Here is a 19,338-nt window from a genome sequence, read left to right as displayed (position 1 = left end):
AATATCAACCGGCTCCCCCTTGTCCACGTTTGTTTACGCCTTCAAAGAATTGAAGTAAATTGTCAGGCAAGATTTCCCCACACAAAAGCCGTGCTGACTCGGTCTCAGTAATCCATGTCCTCGGATGTGCTCTGTAATTTTGTTTTTAATAATAGCCTCTACCATTTTCCCCGGCACCAACATCAGACTCACCAGTCTATAATTTCCTGGATCTCCCCTGGAACTTTTTAAAAAAATGGGCGTTACATTGGCCACCCTCCAATCTTCCGGTACCACGCTCAATTTTAAGGATAAATTCCATATCACTAGCAGTAGCTCTGCAAGCTCATTTTTCAGTTCTATCAGTACTCTAGGATGAATACCATCCGGTCCAGGAGATTTGCTACTCTTCAGTTTGCTGAACTGCCCCATTACGTCCTCCAGGTTTACCGTGAAGTCAGTAAGTTTCTCCAACTTGTCCGCTTGAAATATCATTTCCGACACCGGTATCCCACCCAAATCTTCCTCGGTGAAGACCGAAGCAAAGAATTCATTCAATCTCTCCGCTACGTCTTTGTCTTCCTTGATCGCCTGCTTTTAATATACCAAAACATTTTTTTACTATGTTTTTTTTGCCTCTAATGCTATCTTTTTTTCGTAATCTCTCTTGGCCTTCTTTATCTGCGCCCTGCATTCGCTTTGACACTCCTTATGCTGCTTCTTGTTATTTTCAGACGGTTCCTTCTTCCATTTTCTGAAGGCATTTCTTTTAGTCCTAATAGCTTCCTTCACCTCACTTTTCAACCACACCGGCTGTCTTTTGGAGTTCTGTCTTTCTTTTCTAATTAGTAGAATATGTTGGAATGGCGAGCCGCTACTCCTAAGGCCATGGACTTAGAAGAGGCATTTAACAAATCGTACAAGGCATCCGCCAAGAAAGCTGAACCCATCTCAATCTTGACCACTTTGGCATCTATAGAAGCCAAATCAGAGTCTCTGTCCAGGACCCTTTCAGCCCAGCGGAAGCAGGCTCGAGCTACTAAGGAACCACAGATAGACACCTGCACTGCTAGAGAAGACATTATAACCTGAAGAGCTGTGCTACCATCAACAGGGACCGTATTATATTTAGTGACGGCTGAGACCACCGCGTCAACCACGGGAATCTTAAGAAGAGACTGGTCTTCCTCCGGAACCAGATAGAGACGTAACCAAGTGAGACGAAAAGGAGAATCCGGGACATCCCGTTGAGCCTAAATTATATCTCAAATGTCCTGGTGCATAGGAAAGGTCTTCCCAGACTTCCTAATCCCCTTGACTAACAGGCCCACCTTACGGACCTCAAAAACTAAAGGCTGATCCTCTTCAAAATGAAAGGTGGAGGCCATTAGCGAAATAAGTTTCTTAAGATCCTCCTTATGGAAGATCCTCACTACTGAAGGATCCTCCTCCAGAGGCAAAAGGTCCATGCCTGTCTCAGCAGACAAGGTCCTCCAAGTGTTTATCATCCAGGCTTTCCATCTCCAGGGAAGGCACATCCAATTCTGCATCAGAAACCTGCTCCTCCTGGAGGTCCCAGGACTCCCCAGCCCTCTTAGCTGGGACTGCCTGATCAGGGAACCCCCCCCCCCCCCCCCCCCCAAAAAAAAAAAAAAATGGACCCAGAACCCGACTTCTTTAATAAAAAAAAAAGCTTGGTACATTTGCAAAACTAATTCAGGAGGGAAATCTCCCTCCTGAAAACCTCCACTATGAGGCAGGGCTACCGCAGAAATTTTAGGCAGAGGGACTGAAAAACAGCCCGCTCTGCAGGGCCAACCAATGCTGGCAAAATGGTGGTCTTTCCTGCCACCAGAGAAGCACTGTCCAAGACTGGCGAGGGGAGTGCAGAGGCCGCCGAAGGAGCCGCTGTAGAATCAAAGGCAGTACAAAACTTGCACACGCCGGATGCTTCTACCCCACCCCCCGCAGCTGAGACTCCATATCGTCGGAGTTCTCTGTCATGGCGTGGCAAAACAAGGCACCCAGACCCTGAAAGTAAAAAAATTTTTTTAACCGCACTACGCGGAGGCAGCAAAGTCATGGCTGCCCGAGGCAACAACGGAGCTGCGCTGCTTGTTTGTGCCAAGGGGAAAAACAGCTGCTGAGGTTTGTGTTTTGTTTTTTTACACAGAAGACAGAAAGAGAGAAGACTAAGGGCTCACCTCCTTCCACCTGCTGGAGACTGAGAATACTGAAGACATGGCCAGGGCTCACAGGCTTGCCAGACAGAAGTTCTCAGTCTCCACCTGCTGGAAGGAGTGCACAACCCATCAGTCCAATCCTGGGCCAGTCTGGAGGGACGCTAAGGAACCAACACTAGCACCTACACAAGTTTACCATACATAGAAAGACCAGATATTTTCTGTATGCCCCCCAAAACACAAATACCTAACCTAAAACCTCTCCGATAGCAACTCTAGCTTTCTGTCTCATTGGATTTTCCCATTTGAAGAGACCTCTACTCATCCTAGCTTTTAAACTGCTGGAAACTTGGCCACCACCCATTCTACATCAAAACTCCTCTAAAATCAGTAAGACATAGATAAAATCTGAGACTTATGAAACCAGACTAGCATAGGTTTTCTTTCCAAAATGCACCATCCCAGTAAAAGTAGATTCTATTTTTGACTGCTGTCATAAGATCAGGCTGCTGCACATGAATCCCAACATATAAGGTTGCCAACTGGATCCAGATTTATCAAACAGGGTTCATTCAGTTCTAGTTTATCCCATTGCATGCAGGGACTTGTAGTCTTGCAGTTTTGCTTTTCTTAGGAAATGGAATGGGGGAGTCAGAAATAAAAGTTCCTGCACTTAATGAGGTAAAACCAAGGATTGGATCAACCCTGTCAGGCAAATCTGGATCCAGCTGGCAACCCTACTTTCATGAAGCCGGTGGGTAATTCATATTTTACCCTGAGCAGAAGAGATAACAGAGATGCTGCACCAATGGATGTTGACCAAAAGAAGCAGACAAGAATCTAGACCTGGCTAAAGAGTCTATGATAAAAGCTGCTCTGCTTTAGTGGTGACTCACACTATAGTAGAATAGGAACCACAGAACAAAAAAAAAAAACAAAAAAAAGTTTTCTTCCCAACTGGACTGGGATAGGGCTGGAAGGATTATGGGTTACAAGTCTTATCCTCTCACCTGGAAGTGCTGTGGTACATGTCAGCTCATTTGGTAACTGGAATTGGGTAGGATTCCGTTCCATGGCTGCTGCTATCAGTAGCTCAAATGGCCTCTTGAGCTGGGGCTGCCCATAGTCTGTTTCCAGGACTGCTGACTCATCGTCCACGTCAATGAGATCCTCATCCATATCATTCTGTTCAGAGTTGGGGGTTTCAGTGCTAGCACTGGAAGTAGGGGTGCCAGGCCGACTTGCTCTCCTTTCTAAGATTCTTGCCTGGGTAAAGGCGCGGATGCTACTGGCTGTGCGATCAGAGAGGTCCATGTCACTAGTAGGAGAGATGGTTCTTCTCCCAGATCTGTCCACCAATCCATTGACCTGACCCAGCTCTCGCTTCTGTTCTCGTTTCTGTATGATAGAGGACAATGCTCAGCACTCATCTTGGGAAGGAACAGAAAAAAACTTTACATCCCAGACTAAAAAAAAAAAACAGGCAAAATCCATGCTTTCACCTAAATACATAAAATACATGCAAAACACTCATAACTTTAAAGAATTAAAATACTGATACTCAAACTAAAAATTATCACATCTTCCCTCTTAGGTCAAAAGACTACTATTTAAGAAAATCCTTTTATTCTCACTACTTAAAGAGAAAGGGTTAGAGATCACTGAATGGTGCAAACCTTCCTGCAACTGATGTTCACTACTCAACAAAAAAAAATCTCACATTTATAGAGATGTTTACAGCCTAGTTTCCAATAATTTTGTTGTACAAAAAGTTATAAAAACATACAAAAGTTACCTTTCTACGAATAGTGCAGCGATGACATATCCATTCCCCCGGTGGCAGCATCTCCTCACTCAGTGGAGGGTTACTAAGTGCAAGAAAAGACCAAAAATACAAGAGGAACTTCACACATACATTACAACCTCTGATGTCAATTAGTAATGTGTTTTTTAAATTGTTTTGGCATGCACTATTACAAAACCACATGGAATACCACAAACAAAATTAAACAAATAAAAAACAAAAGAGAAAAAGGAAATTATCAGTCTGCACACACCTCTACAGTCAATCATTCCAGCAAGCTCTCAGAGAAAATATCATTCCACCCCTAATTTCTGCTGGCATAAGCCATGCAATAATCTTCATTAACGTTTATGATACTGAAAGTGCTGTGGATACACTTTCCAGGGATTGTGCTATGGTCTCATGCAAAAGCTGGTCCCCTTTCCCCTGCAGGCACCTACCAATATGCTGTTTCAAAATGGCTAGTTGAGGCAACTTTTGGGGATCAGTATCTATATCTGATTCCTTAATTAAAATCCATCCCCACACAATCCATCCTCTTTCTCCCCCCCAAGATACAACTGCTTGCTGTCAATGGGCAGAGCTTGGTAAGGTTCAAGTAATTTCTTTTGTATATCTGGCTATTACCAGTAAGCTGATTACAATACAGAAACCATGAACCTACTACTACTACTTAACGTTTCTAGAGCGCTACTAGGGTTACTCAGCGCTGTACAGTTTAACAAAGAAGGACAGTCACTGCTCGAAGGAGCTTACAATCTAAAGGACGAAATGTCAAGTTGGGGCAGTCAAGATTTCCTGAATAGAGGTGTAGTGGTTAGGTGCCGAAGGTGACATTGAAGAGGTGGGCTTTGAGCAAGGATTTGAAGATGGGCAGGGAGGGGGCCTGGCGTTATGGGCTCAGGGAGTTTATTCCAAGCATGGGGTGTGGCGAGGCAGAAAGGGCGGAGCCTGGAGTTGGCAGTGGTGGAGAAAGGTACTGAGAGGAGGGATTTGTCTTGAGAGTGGAGGTTACGGGTAGGAACGTAGGGGGAGATGAGGGTAGAGAGGTAAGGAGGGGCTGCAGATCGACTGCATTTGTAGCTTAGTAGGAGAAGCTTGAACTGTATGCGGTACCTGATCGGAAGCCAGTGAAGTGACTTGAGGAGAGGGGTGATATGAGTATATCGGACCAGGCGGAAGATAAGACGTGCAGCCGAGTTCTGAATGGACTGAAGGGGGAATAGATGGCTAAGTGGGAGGCAGTGAGGAGTAGGCTGCAGTAGTCAAGGCGAGAGGTAATGAGAGAGTGGACGAGCGTTCGGGTGGTGTGCTCAGAGAGGAAAGGGCGAATTTTGCTAATGTTATAGAGGAAGAAGCGACAGGTCTTGGCTATCTGCTGGATATGCGCAGAGAAGGAGAGGGAGTCGTCAAAGAGGACTCCGAGGTTGCAGGCAGATGAGACGGGGAGGATGGGAAAATTAGGTTCTTACCTTGGTAATTTTCTTTCCTTCAGTTTTAGCAGATGAAGCCATTACGTATGGGTTGTGTCCATCAACCAGCAGGGGGAGATAGAGAGCACTCAACTTTTCACAGTGCCTCATGGCCAGCCAGCTCCACTGCCTCTTCAGTATTTGAAGCTTCCAAAGCAGTATGTCAAACCGTAATGGGAATAACATGAACTTTCCTCACAGCGAACAATGGCCCCTTAACAAGGGCATGAACTCAAAAGGAGGGAATGAACACATCCTCCTGGAGGGAATAAACTCGTCCTCCTTATTGTATAACTGGAGGGGATACACGCAACCTCCTGGAGGGAATAAACTCATCCTCCAAAACAAACTGGAGGGAATGGACTCATCCTCCTATAAGTGAACATGAATCCTGAAGACTGTTTTCCAACTTTCTCCCAAGGAAGGAACTTCAGGAAACAAGAACAGAACCTGAAACAGATTCACAGCATACAGACAATCATACAGGGAGGGCTCATGGCTTCATCTGCTATGACTAAAGGAAAGAAAATTACCAAGGTAAGAACCTAATTTTTCCTTCCTTGTCATCAAGCAGATGAAGCCATTACGTATGGGATGTAACAAAGCAATCCCTACATAAGGTGGGAACAGGTCACACCACGCGCTAGCACTTATGCTCCAAAACGCACATCCCTCGTAGCAGCCACATCAAGCCTGTGATGTCGGGCAAAAGAGAGCTTAGAAGCCCATGTTGCTGCACTGCATATCTCTTGACGAGAGAGTGCTCCAGTTTCAGCCCAAGAGGAAGAAATCGCTCTGGTAGAATGCGCCTTAAAGGCTACAGGCAGATAAGCTAAAAAGATAGATTCTTTGAGCCAGCGGGCAATAGTGGCTTTAGACGCTGAAGACCCTCTGCGAGGACCTGATAGCAAAACAAACAGATGATCATAGATCCTGAAAGAGATAGTAACTCGCAGATACTGCAGCAGAGTCCTGCGCACATCCAACAGGTGCAACTGCCCAAAAGATTCTGGAAACTCCTCCTTATCAAAGGAGGGTAAGAAAATAGGCTGGTTTAGGTGAAACGCTGAAACCACCTTAGGCATGAAGGAAGGCACGGTCCGAACCACAAGAAAAACTGCCTTTAGTGTCAAATCTTTCTCTGAAGCGGCTCAAAAGGAGAAGCCTGCAGGGCCTTCAAAACTAACCCCAGGTTCCAAGCTGGACAGGGTGCTCGCACGGAAGGCATCCAACCCTGCCGAGCGAGGATCTCTCCGTCTGCTGAAGAAGCACGGGACTCTGGCATTTGAACTTGTTGCCATAAGATCCATCACGGGCTTGCCCCATTTGGCACATATCTGCAGGAATACTTCGTCTGCTAGTTCCCATTCTGCTGGATCGATCTGATGCCTGCTTAGATAATCGGCTTGCATGTTGCTCTGACCTGCAATGTGAGCTGCCGACAGAAACTGAAGCTGCAGCTCGGCCCAGTGGCAAATCTGTTCCGCCTGCGCGGCCAGTGCTATGCACTGAGTGCCACCTTGTTGATTTATGTAGGCCAATGCTGTCGTGTTGTCCAACATCACTCTGACAGCCAATCCTTCCAGGGTCACTTGAAAGGCTAGAAGCGCCTGAAACACCACTTTCAACTCCAGGCGGTTGATGGACCACTCCGACTCCTCGGGTGTCCATAGACCCTGGGCATGCTTCCCCTTGCAATGTGCGCCCCAGCTCTTCAGGCTGGCATCTGTCACTACTAGACACCAATCGGGGAGCGCCAGCGGCATTCCTCGCCGCAGCATGCTGTCTGAGAGCCACCATTCCATGCTGAGTCGGGCCGCAGGGAGCCAAGAAAGTCTGCACTGATAATCCTGAGAAACTGGAGACCATCTTTGAAGTAGGGAATACTGTAGAGGTCTCAGGTGCGCTCTCGCCCAGGGCACCACTTCCAATGTGGCTGTCATTGATCCCAGCAGCTGGACAATGTCCCAAGCTCGCGGGCGGGGCATCCTCAGGAGCAGACGGGACTTGATTCTGAAGCTTGCACCGCCTTAGCTCGGGTAGGTATACACAGCCCGAGTCTGTGTCGAACCTGGCCCCCAAATATTCTAGAGATTGCGAGGGGGTCAGACGACTTTTGGCCATATTGACGACCCAGCCTAGAGATTGAAGTACTGAGACCACTCTGGCTGTAGCTTGATAGCTCTCTGTTACAGAGTCTGCTCTGATGAGCCAGTCGTCTAGGTACGGGTGAACCCTGATACCTTCTCGCCTGAGCAAAGCAGCTACTACCACCATTACCTACGAAAAGGTTTGGGGAGCTGTGGCGAGGCCAAAAGGCAAGGCCCGGGACTGGAAATGTTTTCCCAACACCGCAAACCTCAGAAACTTCTGGTGCGGGGGCCAAATTGGTATGTGCAAGTAAGCTTTTTTCAGGTCTAGAGACGTGAGAAACTCTCCTGGCTGTACCGCAGCAATGACGGAGCGCAGGGTTTCCATGTGGAAATGCCGCACTCTCAGGGACTTGTTTAATTCTTTTAAGTCCAGAATAGGGCGAAAAGACCCACCTTTTTGCGGCACCACAAAGTAGATGGAGTATCGGCTGTAGCCGTGTTCGGTGGGAAGTACCGGGGACACGGCCCCTAACTGAATCAGACCTTGCAAAGTCTCCTCTACTGCCGCCCGTTTGGCGGCAGAACCGCATCGGGACTCCACAAACACGTCTCTTACTGGGGCGTTGAATTCTATTCTGTAGCCATCTCTGATCAGGTCCAGAACCCACTGATCTGAGGAAATATTGGCCTATTCCTCGGCAAAGACGTCCTCCGATGACAGGAAGCGAGGAGGGGGCCAGTGCACCATCATTGAGAAGGTCGCCCCTGAACTCCAGGCCTAGAGCCGGTGGCTGCGGAACGCTTGTCCGAGCGAAAGGAGTTCCTCTGCTGAAAAACGGGCACGAGAAGTGAACCCAGCAGAACGCCCTGGGCGGTACCTTCTAGCTTCACGGAAGCGAGGTCTATAAGAGGAGTTTGTACCGCCTGGCCCTTGGAGGAAGGCCTCGGCCTATCTTCGGGCAAGCGCTGGGGTTTAGGATCTCCCAGGCCTTTAACAATTTTTTTTTCCCAACTCCTCACCAAATAGGAGAAGGCCTTGAAAGGGCAACTTCACCAACCTTTGCTTAGAGGCCATGTCCGCTGCCCAATGTCGTAGCCAAATAAGACGGCGAGCCGCCACAGCTACTGCCATTTGTTTAGCCGAAGCTCTGACAATATCATAAAGGGCATCAGCCAAAAAGGACAAGGCCGACTCCAGCCGCGGAGCCACATCCGAGAAGGGCTCCACTCCATCTCCAGGCTGTTCCACTGCCTGTTGCAACCACGCCAGGCAGGCTCTAGCAGCGTAACAACTGCATGCAGACGCCCAAACAGTAAGACCTGCAATTTCAAAGGACCGTTTAAGTGCTGATTCCAGTCTACGGTCTTGTATATCCTTCAAGGCAACTCCTCCTTCCACAGGGAGGGTAGTTCTCTTTGTCACCGCAGTGACTAGGGCATCTACTTTAGGTATTGCAAAGCGAGCCAAATGCTCCTCAAGCAGAGGGTATAATTGCCCCATAGCCCTGGAAACTTTCAAAGGTCCCTCGGGGTCAGCCCACTGAGCGGAAATAAGCTCTTGGATGGAGTCATGCAAAAGAAAGGCTCGAGCAGGCTTTTTGGTACTAGCCATCCTAGGATTCACAGAGGAGGCCGTGCCACTGTCAGGCTCTTCAATAGAAAGGACCTGTAGGGCATCTGAAATAAGCGCTGGCAGCTCATCACGGTGGAAAATCCTCACCGCGGAGGGATCATCCAGATCCTGTGGTAATTCTGCACCTGACTCTGGCTCCTCAGACCACGAAGGCCTGCCAGAACTCTCCGAATCCTCACAGCACGACCAGGGGGGGGGGGGGGGGAAGGTGCACCACAATCTGAAGAGGAATTAGCCCTTCTACGCTTTTCTTTATGCCAATTATCATGGAAAATAGCCTCAGCGGGCAGTCCCAGGCCAGAATCCACCGGGGGGGGGGGGGGGGGGGGGGGGGGGGGGGGGGGAGGACAATAGAAGGGGCCTCAGATGACCCTTGAGGGAGAGCTCTTTATGCAATAACAACACAAAATCAGGGGAGAAAAACTCGCCCTGGGCACCCAGATCCCGTCCGGGGCTAGCCGCTCCCTGAATAGCCTCAATTCGAGCTCCCCCCCCCCCCCCGGCTCTCTGGAGGCCGCGCCATGCGGAGAATTCAAAATGGCGTTCACTGCCAGCTCTGAGTGGGAAGAATCATCGCTTGTCATGCTCGGGCCGGCTCTTACACCTGTACAGCACAATTTACAGAGCCCCGCTGCTGATTTGCGCTTGCCACACCGGGAACAGCGCTTTACATTCTCTGCAGCCATCGCCGAAAACGGCAGGAAAATTCAAAATGGCGGTTTCGTGCCAAAAACGCCCCGATCGCAGGCCCACCCCGGAGGAGTTAGAAAACACTCTTACCTCACCGGACCGAGTATCACAGCTCCGGTCCCATAGAAGGATCAAAGGAAAACCTCTGTTCCATTTTTTTTTTTTTTTTAAACGCTGTGAGGAAAGCAGAGGTAATAAGAACTCCGGAGGCTCAGATGAGTGGGAAAGGCAGGGAAAGATGAACCAATGTGCCTGCATCCACTGAGTGGGAAAGGACAGGGAAAAGCAAGCTAATATGTCCACATCCACGGGGGCATGGGTAAGGCAGGGAAAGGGCTAACCTATGTGCCTTCAAAGTGAAGCTGCTATAGCCTCTAACACCCTGGCTAACAACTGGCAAGCCAGGAGCCACCCCCAGGCAGATTTTTGATGGAGCTCAAAGAAGCTGCAGCCACCCTGCTTGGGGAGATAGAGAATACTGAAGAGGCAGTGGAGCTGGCTGGCCATGAGGCACTGTGAAAGGTTGAGTGCTCTCTATCTCCCGCTGCTGGTTGATGGACACAACCCATACGTAATGGCTTCATCTGCTTGATGACAAGGAAGTAGCAAATTAATAAACTTGAAAACACATTATTTTGATGGTAACTCATCAGTTACACATTGTTGATGGGGAGAGATGAATATAAAAACAAACCTAAACCCCTTATTTCTGCATGTATATTCCATTGAATGCCTGGGGTTAGCAAACTTTCTTGTGGGCCAGAGTACTGCTAAGAGATCCTTTCTACCCAATGTGGCAGTTAATGATTTTATTCCTGTATTTGTGATTTTTTTGTCAGCACTTTTCTACTATGACAGGAATCCCCAAACATTTCAAGAGCAGGGTCATATAGGACATTTCAAATCACCTAACAAAACGTGTGTGTGTGCCTGTGTGGGGAAGGTCCCTACTTGAGTTTACTATCTTTTTCACCAAGGTATATATACTACCACGGTTGTCTTGTGCTGAAGGAGTCTGGAAACCAAACCAGCTTTGAAGATGTATATAAAAATAAAAAAAGTTAAAACTTCCTTCCCAAATTATTTCAGCTGTGAACAGTAAAAATATGGGTGGCCAGAAAAATGGCCTCTAAACCCTGGTCTGACCCACAGGCGTTAGCTTGGGGAGCCCTATGTTAGAGATGTGTTAAAGCTACCCAAAGAAAGTCTGTGTGTAACTGCTTGCTTTTACAAAAAGTACCATACTATTGCTAGCTCAAGTTCCTATCCCTTCATTTGTTCTGGCTATGACTGATAAAAGTGGTACTACATCAGCTTGTGGATTTTCTTGGTAATACTGCCCTCCATTTGAGGCAATCAGATTTTGGCATGGTCATAGAACCAAAGCTATACTTACAGCCTCTCACAGTAAAGTACAGGCCATTAGTCATTTCATTAGATCTTTTAGCAGAGTTCAACCTGGTTGACAACAGCTTCTTATCCCGATTGCATGGGATTGGGATTAGAAAGCGGTTCTTCGCTTGGCTTAATTCTTTTCTAAAAACTCTTTTTCAGTGATGACTCATGACATGATATCTACAGCTTTCCCCATTAACACGTCAGGTTCTACAAGGTTCTGCTCTCTTCCATGTTCCCATTAACCGCTTTCTGCAGCCTTTGGCAACAATTGAGTTTGATGTCAGTTTTTATTTTAATGCTGTTGATGCCCTTCTTAAAGCCTACAAGTATGCAAGTATTGCCACAATGGGACAGACCAAAGGTCCATTAAGCCCTATTTCCAACAGTAGCCAATCCAGGTCACAAATACCTGGCAAGAACCCAAAAAAGTTCAATATATTTTATACTGCTTATCTCAAAAATAAGCAGCGGATTTTCTCTAAGTCATTTTAATAATGGTCTATGGACTTTTCCTTTAGGAAGCCATCAAAACCTTTTTTTTTTTTTTTTTTTTAACTCCGCTAAGCTAATCTCCCTTTACCACATTCTCTGGCAACGAATTCCAGAGTTTAATTAAGAGCGAAGAAAACTTTTCTCCGATTCGTTTTGTATTTACTACTTTGTAACTTCATCACATGCCCCCTAGTCCTAGTATTTTTGGAAAGAGTAAACAAATGATTCAAGTCTACCCATTCCACTCCACTCATTATTTTATAGACCTCTATCATATCTCCCCATAGCCATCTTTTCTCCAAGCTGAAGAGCCCTAGCTGCATCAGCCTTTCCTCCTAGGGAAGTCGTCCCATCCCCTTTATCATTTTTGTCGCCCTTCTCAGTACCTTTTCTAATTCCACTATCTTTTTTGAGATGCGGCGACCAGAATTGAACACAATATTTGAGGTGCAGTCGCACCATGGAGTGATACGGCGTCGATGATGAAACATTAAAACCCTCTGCTCAGTGTGTGGCGGTGGTGGCTAAGAAAGCAAATAGAATGTTAGGTATTATTAGGAAAGGAATGGAAAACACTGAGCAGAGGGTTTTAACGTATCATCGACGACGCCTAGATCCCTTTCTTGGTTAGTGAATCCTAACGTGGAACCTTGCATCACGTAGCTATAATTCGGATTCCTCTTTCCCACATGCATCACTTTGCACTTGTTCACATTAAAAGTCATTTGCCACTTAGACGCCCAATCTCGTAAGGTCCTCTTGTAATTTTTTACAATCCTCTCACAATTTAACAACTATGGATAACTTTGTGTTGTCAGCAAATTTAATTACTTCACTAGTTACTCCCATCTCTAGATCATTTATAAATATGTTAAAAAGCAGCGGTCCCAGCACAGGTCCCTTCTTCATTGAGAATACTGACCGTTTAACCCTACTCTCCGTTTTCTATCTTTTAACCAGTTTCTAATCCACAACAGAACACTACCTCCTATCCCATGACTCTCCAATTTCCTCTGGAGCCTTTCATGAGGTACTTTGTCAAATGCCTTTTGAAAATCCAGATACACACCATCAACCGGCTCACCTTTATCCATGTTTGTTCACCCCTTCAAAGAAATGTAAAAGATTGGTGAGGCAAGATTTCCTTTCACTAAATCCATGTTGGTTTTGTCTCATTAGGAGTGGCCTAGTGGTTAGGGTGGTGGACTTTGGTCCTGGGGAACTGAGGAACTGAGTTCGATTCCCGGCACAGGCAGCTCCTTGTGACTCTGGCCAAGTCACTTAACCCTCCATTGCCTGCCGCATTGAGCCTGCCATGAGTGGGAAAGCGCGGGGGTACAAATGTAACTAAAATAAAAAAAATAAATAAAAAAAAATTAATCCATGCTTTTGAATATGCTCTGTAATTTTGTTCTTTATAATAGTTTCTACCACAATGCCCAACACAAACCCGGGAGACTCACCGCACTGCATCCTGTGCCAGGGGTACAGCCACCCCCCTGCAATGACCCACCCCGCTGGCCTGGATACACTATCCTTGCCGCCAAAGCTGAACTCTTTAGATGCTGAGTTGGCCTGAAATAACCTGGTGGTTATTTGGGGTTGTTTTTTTTAGTTACTGATCAGGCACCTCACAGCCACAAGAGGAGAGAGAGGGAAGTGAAGAAAAGGCACTCTAGAAAGAAAGACAGGGACCCAGCACCACCAGGTATATACACACAACTCAACATTGTGCTCAACTGGGAACCAGTTTATGAACTGGACCAGGAGCTAAGGCCTTGGGTCCAGAGACAGAGGAAGTCTGTCCATCCACCTGCTGGAGATAGAAGATACTGAGAAACTGGGTTGCTAGCATGGGGCTATGTAGTGGTGCTCAGTTCTGTATTCTCTATCTCCACCTGCTAGTTGATGGACATGACTACCCGTACGTCCTGGAATAGTGGGAAGTAACGTAATGGAAATGAGAGTTCCAGCTGGAGGGGGGGCTTGGAGAAAGTTCCAGAGTGATGGTGCCAAGCAATAAAATACGTTCATCGTGTGAGAGGAAGTGACGTCACTGAACAGCATGGCCGCATAAGTGCTGAGCTCCCGCTCACCCACACTAAAATCGTGGCGATTCCCTGACATTCAGTAACATCGCTATCTAAAATATCAGGGGGAGATTGCGAACAACTACATCGCAGTATGATGAGTGTCTGATTAGAATCAACAGACTTGTCTCGCTATGCTTTCTCTGGCAGGGCAATGTCGCAGGGTGCACGCAGTCAAGGGCTGGAGGCCCCGCGGAACCCGGCTGCCTCCCAGAACTCGCCCCAGGGGGACTTGTTTGCGTTGGGGTATGAGCTAGAGGTCCAGGAGACGCTGAATCTGCCTGAGCTAAAAGACTTGCTTCAAGAAATCAGATCTGATCTAAAAGCACTGCGGGTGGATTTAGCCACGCTAGGAACAGACCTGCGGGGTGGCATCCAGGAGTTGGGTGGCAGATTGGAGGAAGCAGAGGCCCAACTGGAAGAACACTCTGGAAAATTTACCCTAGCGGATCAACGACTTGCAGAGCTTGAAGCGGGACAGCAATCTATACACGACAAACTTGAAGATCTAGAGTATCACAGCCGCCACCGAAACTTGCGATTTTGGGGCCTCCCGGAGACTCCCCTATATCAAGATAGCGAATCTGATGTTCAGAAAATAGTACGTTCTGAAGCAGGGACCCAGATTGAGCCTAGTTTGGTCATACTGGAGAGGGTGCACAGAGCGCAGGGCAGGCGCGCAATAATATGGCTAAATATATAATAGCCTGTTTTCAAGATTATAAAATCAAAGAGCAAGTGCTAAAAGCTGCATGACAAGCACAGAATTTTCAATGGGATTCATACAACATAGAAATTTATCAAGATCTGGCAGCGGCAACCTTGCGGTGCCGTGCAGAGTTGAAGCCGGTTACCAAGAAGCTGAGTGAGATGGGCCTCCACTACAGGTGGCGCCACCCATTTGCCTTAATCTTCTACAAAGATGGTAGTCAACATCAGATTAAGTCAATTGCAGAGGCACGAGAAATTCCACCAGAGAGATACGACATCACAGCGGTTGGCCCCTAAATCTACTGGAGCCGATCCTGCTGGCGCCCCCCCCTCAAAATGGCAGCGAGTTATGAAAGGCCATAAGCGATTGCAACGACAGCAATCAGCAAGTCAACTAACTTGATGTCTTATGATGTGCAATCAGCAAGTCAACTAACTTGATGTCTTATGATGTGCTTTTTCTTTCTACTCTTTCTTGCTGGAACTATGTTATGAAGAGGGGTCCTATGAATTTATATGCTAGTTGTATATATAATGAACGTTCTTGAGAGCACCCTCTTTGCAGAGTTATGTTGTTGTTCCGGAAGGTTGAGGTCTTATGATTTAATAGCTTTGTCTGAATATGAGATCTATATTACATTTTGAATGTTACTACTTTGATATACTGTGTGGGTTCAGCGGAGGTCTTATACTTGCCTTGCACTTCCTCTGATGACACCCCACCCTCGTTGGGGGGGGGGGTGGAGTCTGTAGAAAACAGGGGGGGGTGGCCAAAAGGTTTTTGTGATGTAAGATGGGGGGGCAATCTGGATGAGGGGAGCGATACTTTGTATGTGAATGTTTTAAATGGCTAGCATTTCTTTGGTGCTTATGAACACTAGAGGGCTGAACAGTTCACGAAAGCGACAGCTCCTGCATCGGGAGCTACTCCGCCTGGGGGCGGATGTGGTCCTAGTACAGGAGACGCACTTAAAGCCCGTTCATGAGCACTTATGTTCTCATTGTAAATATCCTCATTTGTACTTTGCTTCTAATACTGATAATACCAAGACCCGAGGAGTTATGGCGGCATTTAATAACTCCAAACCATGGCAAATTTTGAAAGTAGTCAAAGATGAGGGGGGGGGGGGGGGGGGGGTCGCTACATACTAGTGGTCTTCAAGTTAGGAGGAACAACATACACTTTGGTGAATGTGTATGGTCCCAATGCGGATCATAGGGACATTTTTCTAACTTGGACCAATTGCTGCTAAAACATGGGAAGGGGTCTGTGCTGGTAGGGGGAGATTTTAACCTCACAGTTCACCCACGGTTAGATAACTCTGCTCAGTAGGTTCATTATGCGCGAGATAGAAAGATTGCATGCGTTCACTGCACGTTGGCAATTAATAGATCTTTGGCGACAAGTTAACCCTACTTTACGTGCATACTCGTACTTTTCTTCAGTACATAACTCTTCCTCTCGGATAGATTTTTGGTTGGGGGATTGTTCGATTTTGCAACGAGTTTGTAGCCATCAAATAATACCCCATACTTGGTCAGATCATGCTCTGATTTTACTGAAATTGAGTCTCCTGGGGGAGGGTTGTACCACCTGGCAATGGTGACTAGATGATACACTGCTCATGGATATGGCACATATCTCCCAATTAGAAAGTCAGATTAAGGATTATATACAATTTAATGATACAGGGGAAGTCTCGCCAGGAACCCTATGGGATGGTTTTAAGGCAGTCATGAGAGGTCACCTTACTGCTTTGAGAGTTCATGTACGGAAAACACGCACGTCTGAGGAAGACAATTTAAAAAAAAAAAAGATTAGTTCAGGCTGAGAAACAACTCCATAACCAGGAGTTGCAGACCAAGCCATCTCTCCTAGATCAGGTACATAAAATTCGCACTGAACTCTATGACTTGCAGCTGGCAGATGTTTCTGAGCAACTACAAAGGGCTTGGAAGTCCCACTTTGAGTTTGGTAACAACGCAAGTAGACTCTTGGCCCGTAAGTTAAAACAACAAAGCACTAGGGCGCAGGTAGCCACCCTAATGAATAATAGTGGAAAGCTTCATTCGAACTCTGATAGCCTGTTACCCTCGTTCCAACAATTTTATGAAACTCTCTATACATCAGAAGCTAACCCAGATGTTGATGAGCTAACTACATACTTAGATAAGGTGGACCTGCCTAGATTGTCAGAGGGAGCCAATCAGGCCTTGTCTCAACCCAAGCAATCCGAGATTTGGCTCCGCACAAGACACTGGGACCAGATGGTTACTAATAAATTTTATAAGACATTTGGTAGATTGCTGGCTCCGATGCTGTTGCAGGTGTTTAACTCCTTTGGGGAAGGGTACTCTTTGCCAGAGACATGGAATTTAGCTACGATAACAGCTATACCCAAACCAGGCAAAGACCCGCAGCTGTGTGAGTCTTATAGGCCTATTTCACTTCTGGGAGTTGAATATAAGATCTTCACAAAAATCCTAGCTTCAAGCGTTACCTCCCCTCACTGGTTCATGAGGACCAAGCGGTATTCATTCATGGACAGCAAACATTTGATAATATTCGTAGAGCTCTTCACCTGATCTATGGAGCGCAAGCTAATGAAACACCCTTATGCTTGCTATCCCTAGACGCGGAAAAAGCATTCGATCGGGTGAGTTGGCCTTATTATCTCTTTGCAGTTGTGAAGAAATTGTGGAATGTTGGGAGGCGGGGCTAGTGCTGGGCAGACTTCTACGGTCTGTGCCCTGAAAATGACAGATACAAATCAAGGTAAGGTATACACAAAAAGTAGCACATATGAGTTTATCTTGTTGGGCAGACTGGATGGACCGTGCAGGTCTTTTTCTGCCGTCATCTACTATATTACTTCTTACAATGGCCAAGGTTGATTTATGCTGCTCCTTGTTCGGCGGTTAGGGTTAATGGCCAGAGTTAACCCTTTTTCTCTGTTTACAGGCATGCGTCAAGGCTGTGCTTTGTCCCCCCCCTACTCTTTGCTCTATCAGCTGAACCTATAGCTGCCAAGATACGGGCACACCCTGATATTAGAGGTCCTTGTTACGGACATGTGGAGCCTAAGATTTTACTTTTTGCAGATATCCTGCTTACCTTGTCAGACCTGACATCTTTTCCAGTGATACTTTATTTGCTACAGGAATATGGAGAATTATCAGGGTTTAAAATCAATCTCGATAAATCTGAAGCTTTAGATATCAATTTAACGGATCAATCTAGCTACCCTTTTTGGTGGGCTATGATATTTGGGGGTGTGTCTTCCTCGTACCCTTGACTTGATATACGAGATCAATTTTCCAGCCAAGGTACGAGAACTATTTTTGGAGCTGGATAGATGGGAAGGGCTGACGGTTTCATGGATTGGCAGATTAATGCAATAAAAATGATCATACTTCCAAAACTATTATATCTATTTATGGCATTGACTATCTCTCTGCCGGATAGCTTTTTTCGGGGACTGCAGCATAGGGTCTTTTTTTATCTGGAAAAGGAGGCCCCCACTGGTGTGACGGACAGTGATGTATCAAACATGTCTCCAGTAAGGGATGGGGGTTCCTTCTTTTCTTTTATATTATCAAGCGGCCCACCTTCGAATATTAGCAGAATGGTCACAAGGCACCGGAAAAGTTTGGAAACAACTAGAGCAGGGGTGGATTGATCAGTATCCACTAAAAGCAGTGCCGTGGCTGCCGTCTCGGTGCCTCAAAGAATTGGCCCAAGGGTTACCCCCTCTGCTTCGATGGCCCTTGACTATTTGGAGTATGATCAGAGAAGTTCTTTCCTGGCAGACAATACTTTCTACACATGTATATTCACTTTGTGCCCCCTTTTGGCCCAAGAGTTTTAGATATTACCTATTGATTGTGGGAGTCACTGGGCCTTTGTACGCTAGGTCAAGTGTGGGAGGAAGGGGAAATTATATCATATGCTGACTTGTGTGAAGAATATGGCATCAATTCTACTTTCACTACTATCAACTCTGAGACTTTATAGTGCGTGCAGGGCAAAAGGAGATTTAAGTCTGACGGAAACCTGTCTTGAGGGGGCGCTAGCTGGGGGAGGAGGGAAGGGTGGGATTTCCAGGATATATAAAGCTCTCCTCTCCTTTGACAGACCTATTATTTGACAATGTGGGAGAAGGCAGGCACCTCATATGAATATCTGCAGAGGGAAAGGGTATTCAAGTCCCTCCTCAAGGTCTCTGTCTCTAGTGCCCTGGTTGAAAATGGTCATAAGTTACTCTAAGATGTTTCATTCAGGGTCTGCATTATGCTGGTGCCATTGTGGGTTGGTGGGGGATATGTTTCACATTTAGTGGTCTTGTCCTCATGCACAAACGTTTTGGTCTATGATAGTAAACACTATCAGGTTACCGCAGTCCAATATCCTATGAAGATGGACCTTTTTTACACTTCAAACCATGGGGAGTAAAAAAACGTACAGTTATGCCATGTAGGTGTTTGTGGCAGGTAAACTGGTCCTGGCAGCAGTGTGGAAGAGCCCCACACTCCCGGGTTTGCAAGCTCTTCTTCACAAGTTGGACTATATTCATCTGATGTCCAAGTTAACAGCTATGCGCACAGGCGAACTGTTGACTTACCATAAGATTTGGGACTTATATGTTCAATGGACCTCACGCCAGACTGCTTCCTAGATTTTATTTATTTTGCTGGGGAGGCTCCTCCTAGAGGAGGGGGGGAGGTGTTGGGATCTGAGGCATTGTACTAGGGAGAGAGGTTATGGCTGTACAATTTTCTTATTGCTACGCGAA

General features: G+C 46.5%; 1 protein-coding gene across 3 annotated transcripts in view; it reads right to left on the bottom strand.

Annotated features, from left to right (window-relative positions):
• Positions 1 to 19,338, bottom strand: part of PHF12 (PHD finger protein 12) — a 149,416-nt gene that overhangs the window by 112,646 nt on the left and 17,432 nt on the right. For 2 of the 3 annotated variants that reach the window (XM_030222213.1, XM_030222214.1), the window contains 2 exons: positions 3,958 to 4,030; positions 3,173 to 3,560 (listed from right to left, as the gene is read on the bottom strand). In XM_030222213.1, the coding sequence (XP_030078073.1) occupies positions 3,173 to 3,560; positions 3,958 to 4,030 (461 nt within the window). Of the gene's footprint in view, positions 1 to 3,172; positions 3,593 to 3,957; positions 4,031 to 19,338 lie in introns of those variants that run through there. The other variant, XM_030222215.1, reaches the window with a different exon arrangement.

This window comes from Microcaecilia unicolor, chromosome 13 (genome assembly GCF_901765095.1).
Source record: "Microcaecilia unicolor chromosome 13, aMicUni1.1, whole genome shotgun sequence".
NCBI lineage: Eukaryota > Metazoa > Chordata > Amphibia > Gymnophiona > Siphonopidae > Microcaecilia > Microcaecilia unicolor.
The sequence above is the reverse complement of the archived record's forward strand: the minus strand, read 5'-3'. Positions and strand labels throughout refer to the sequence as shown.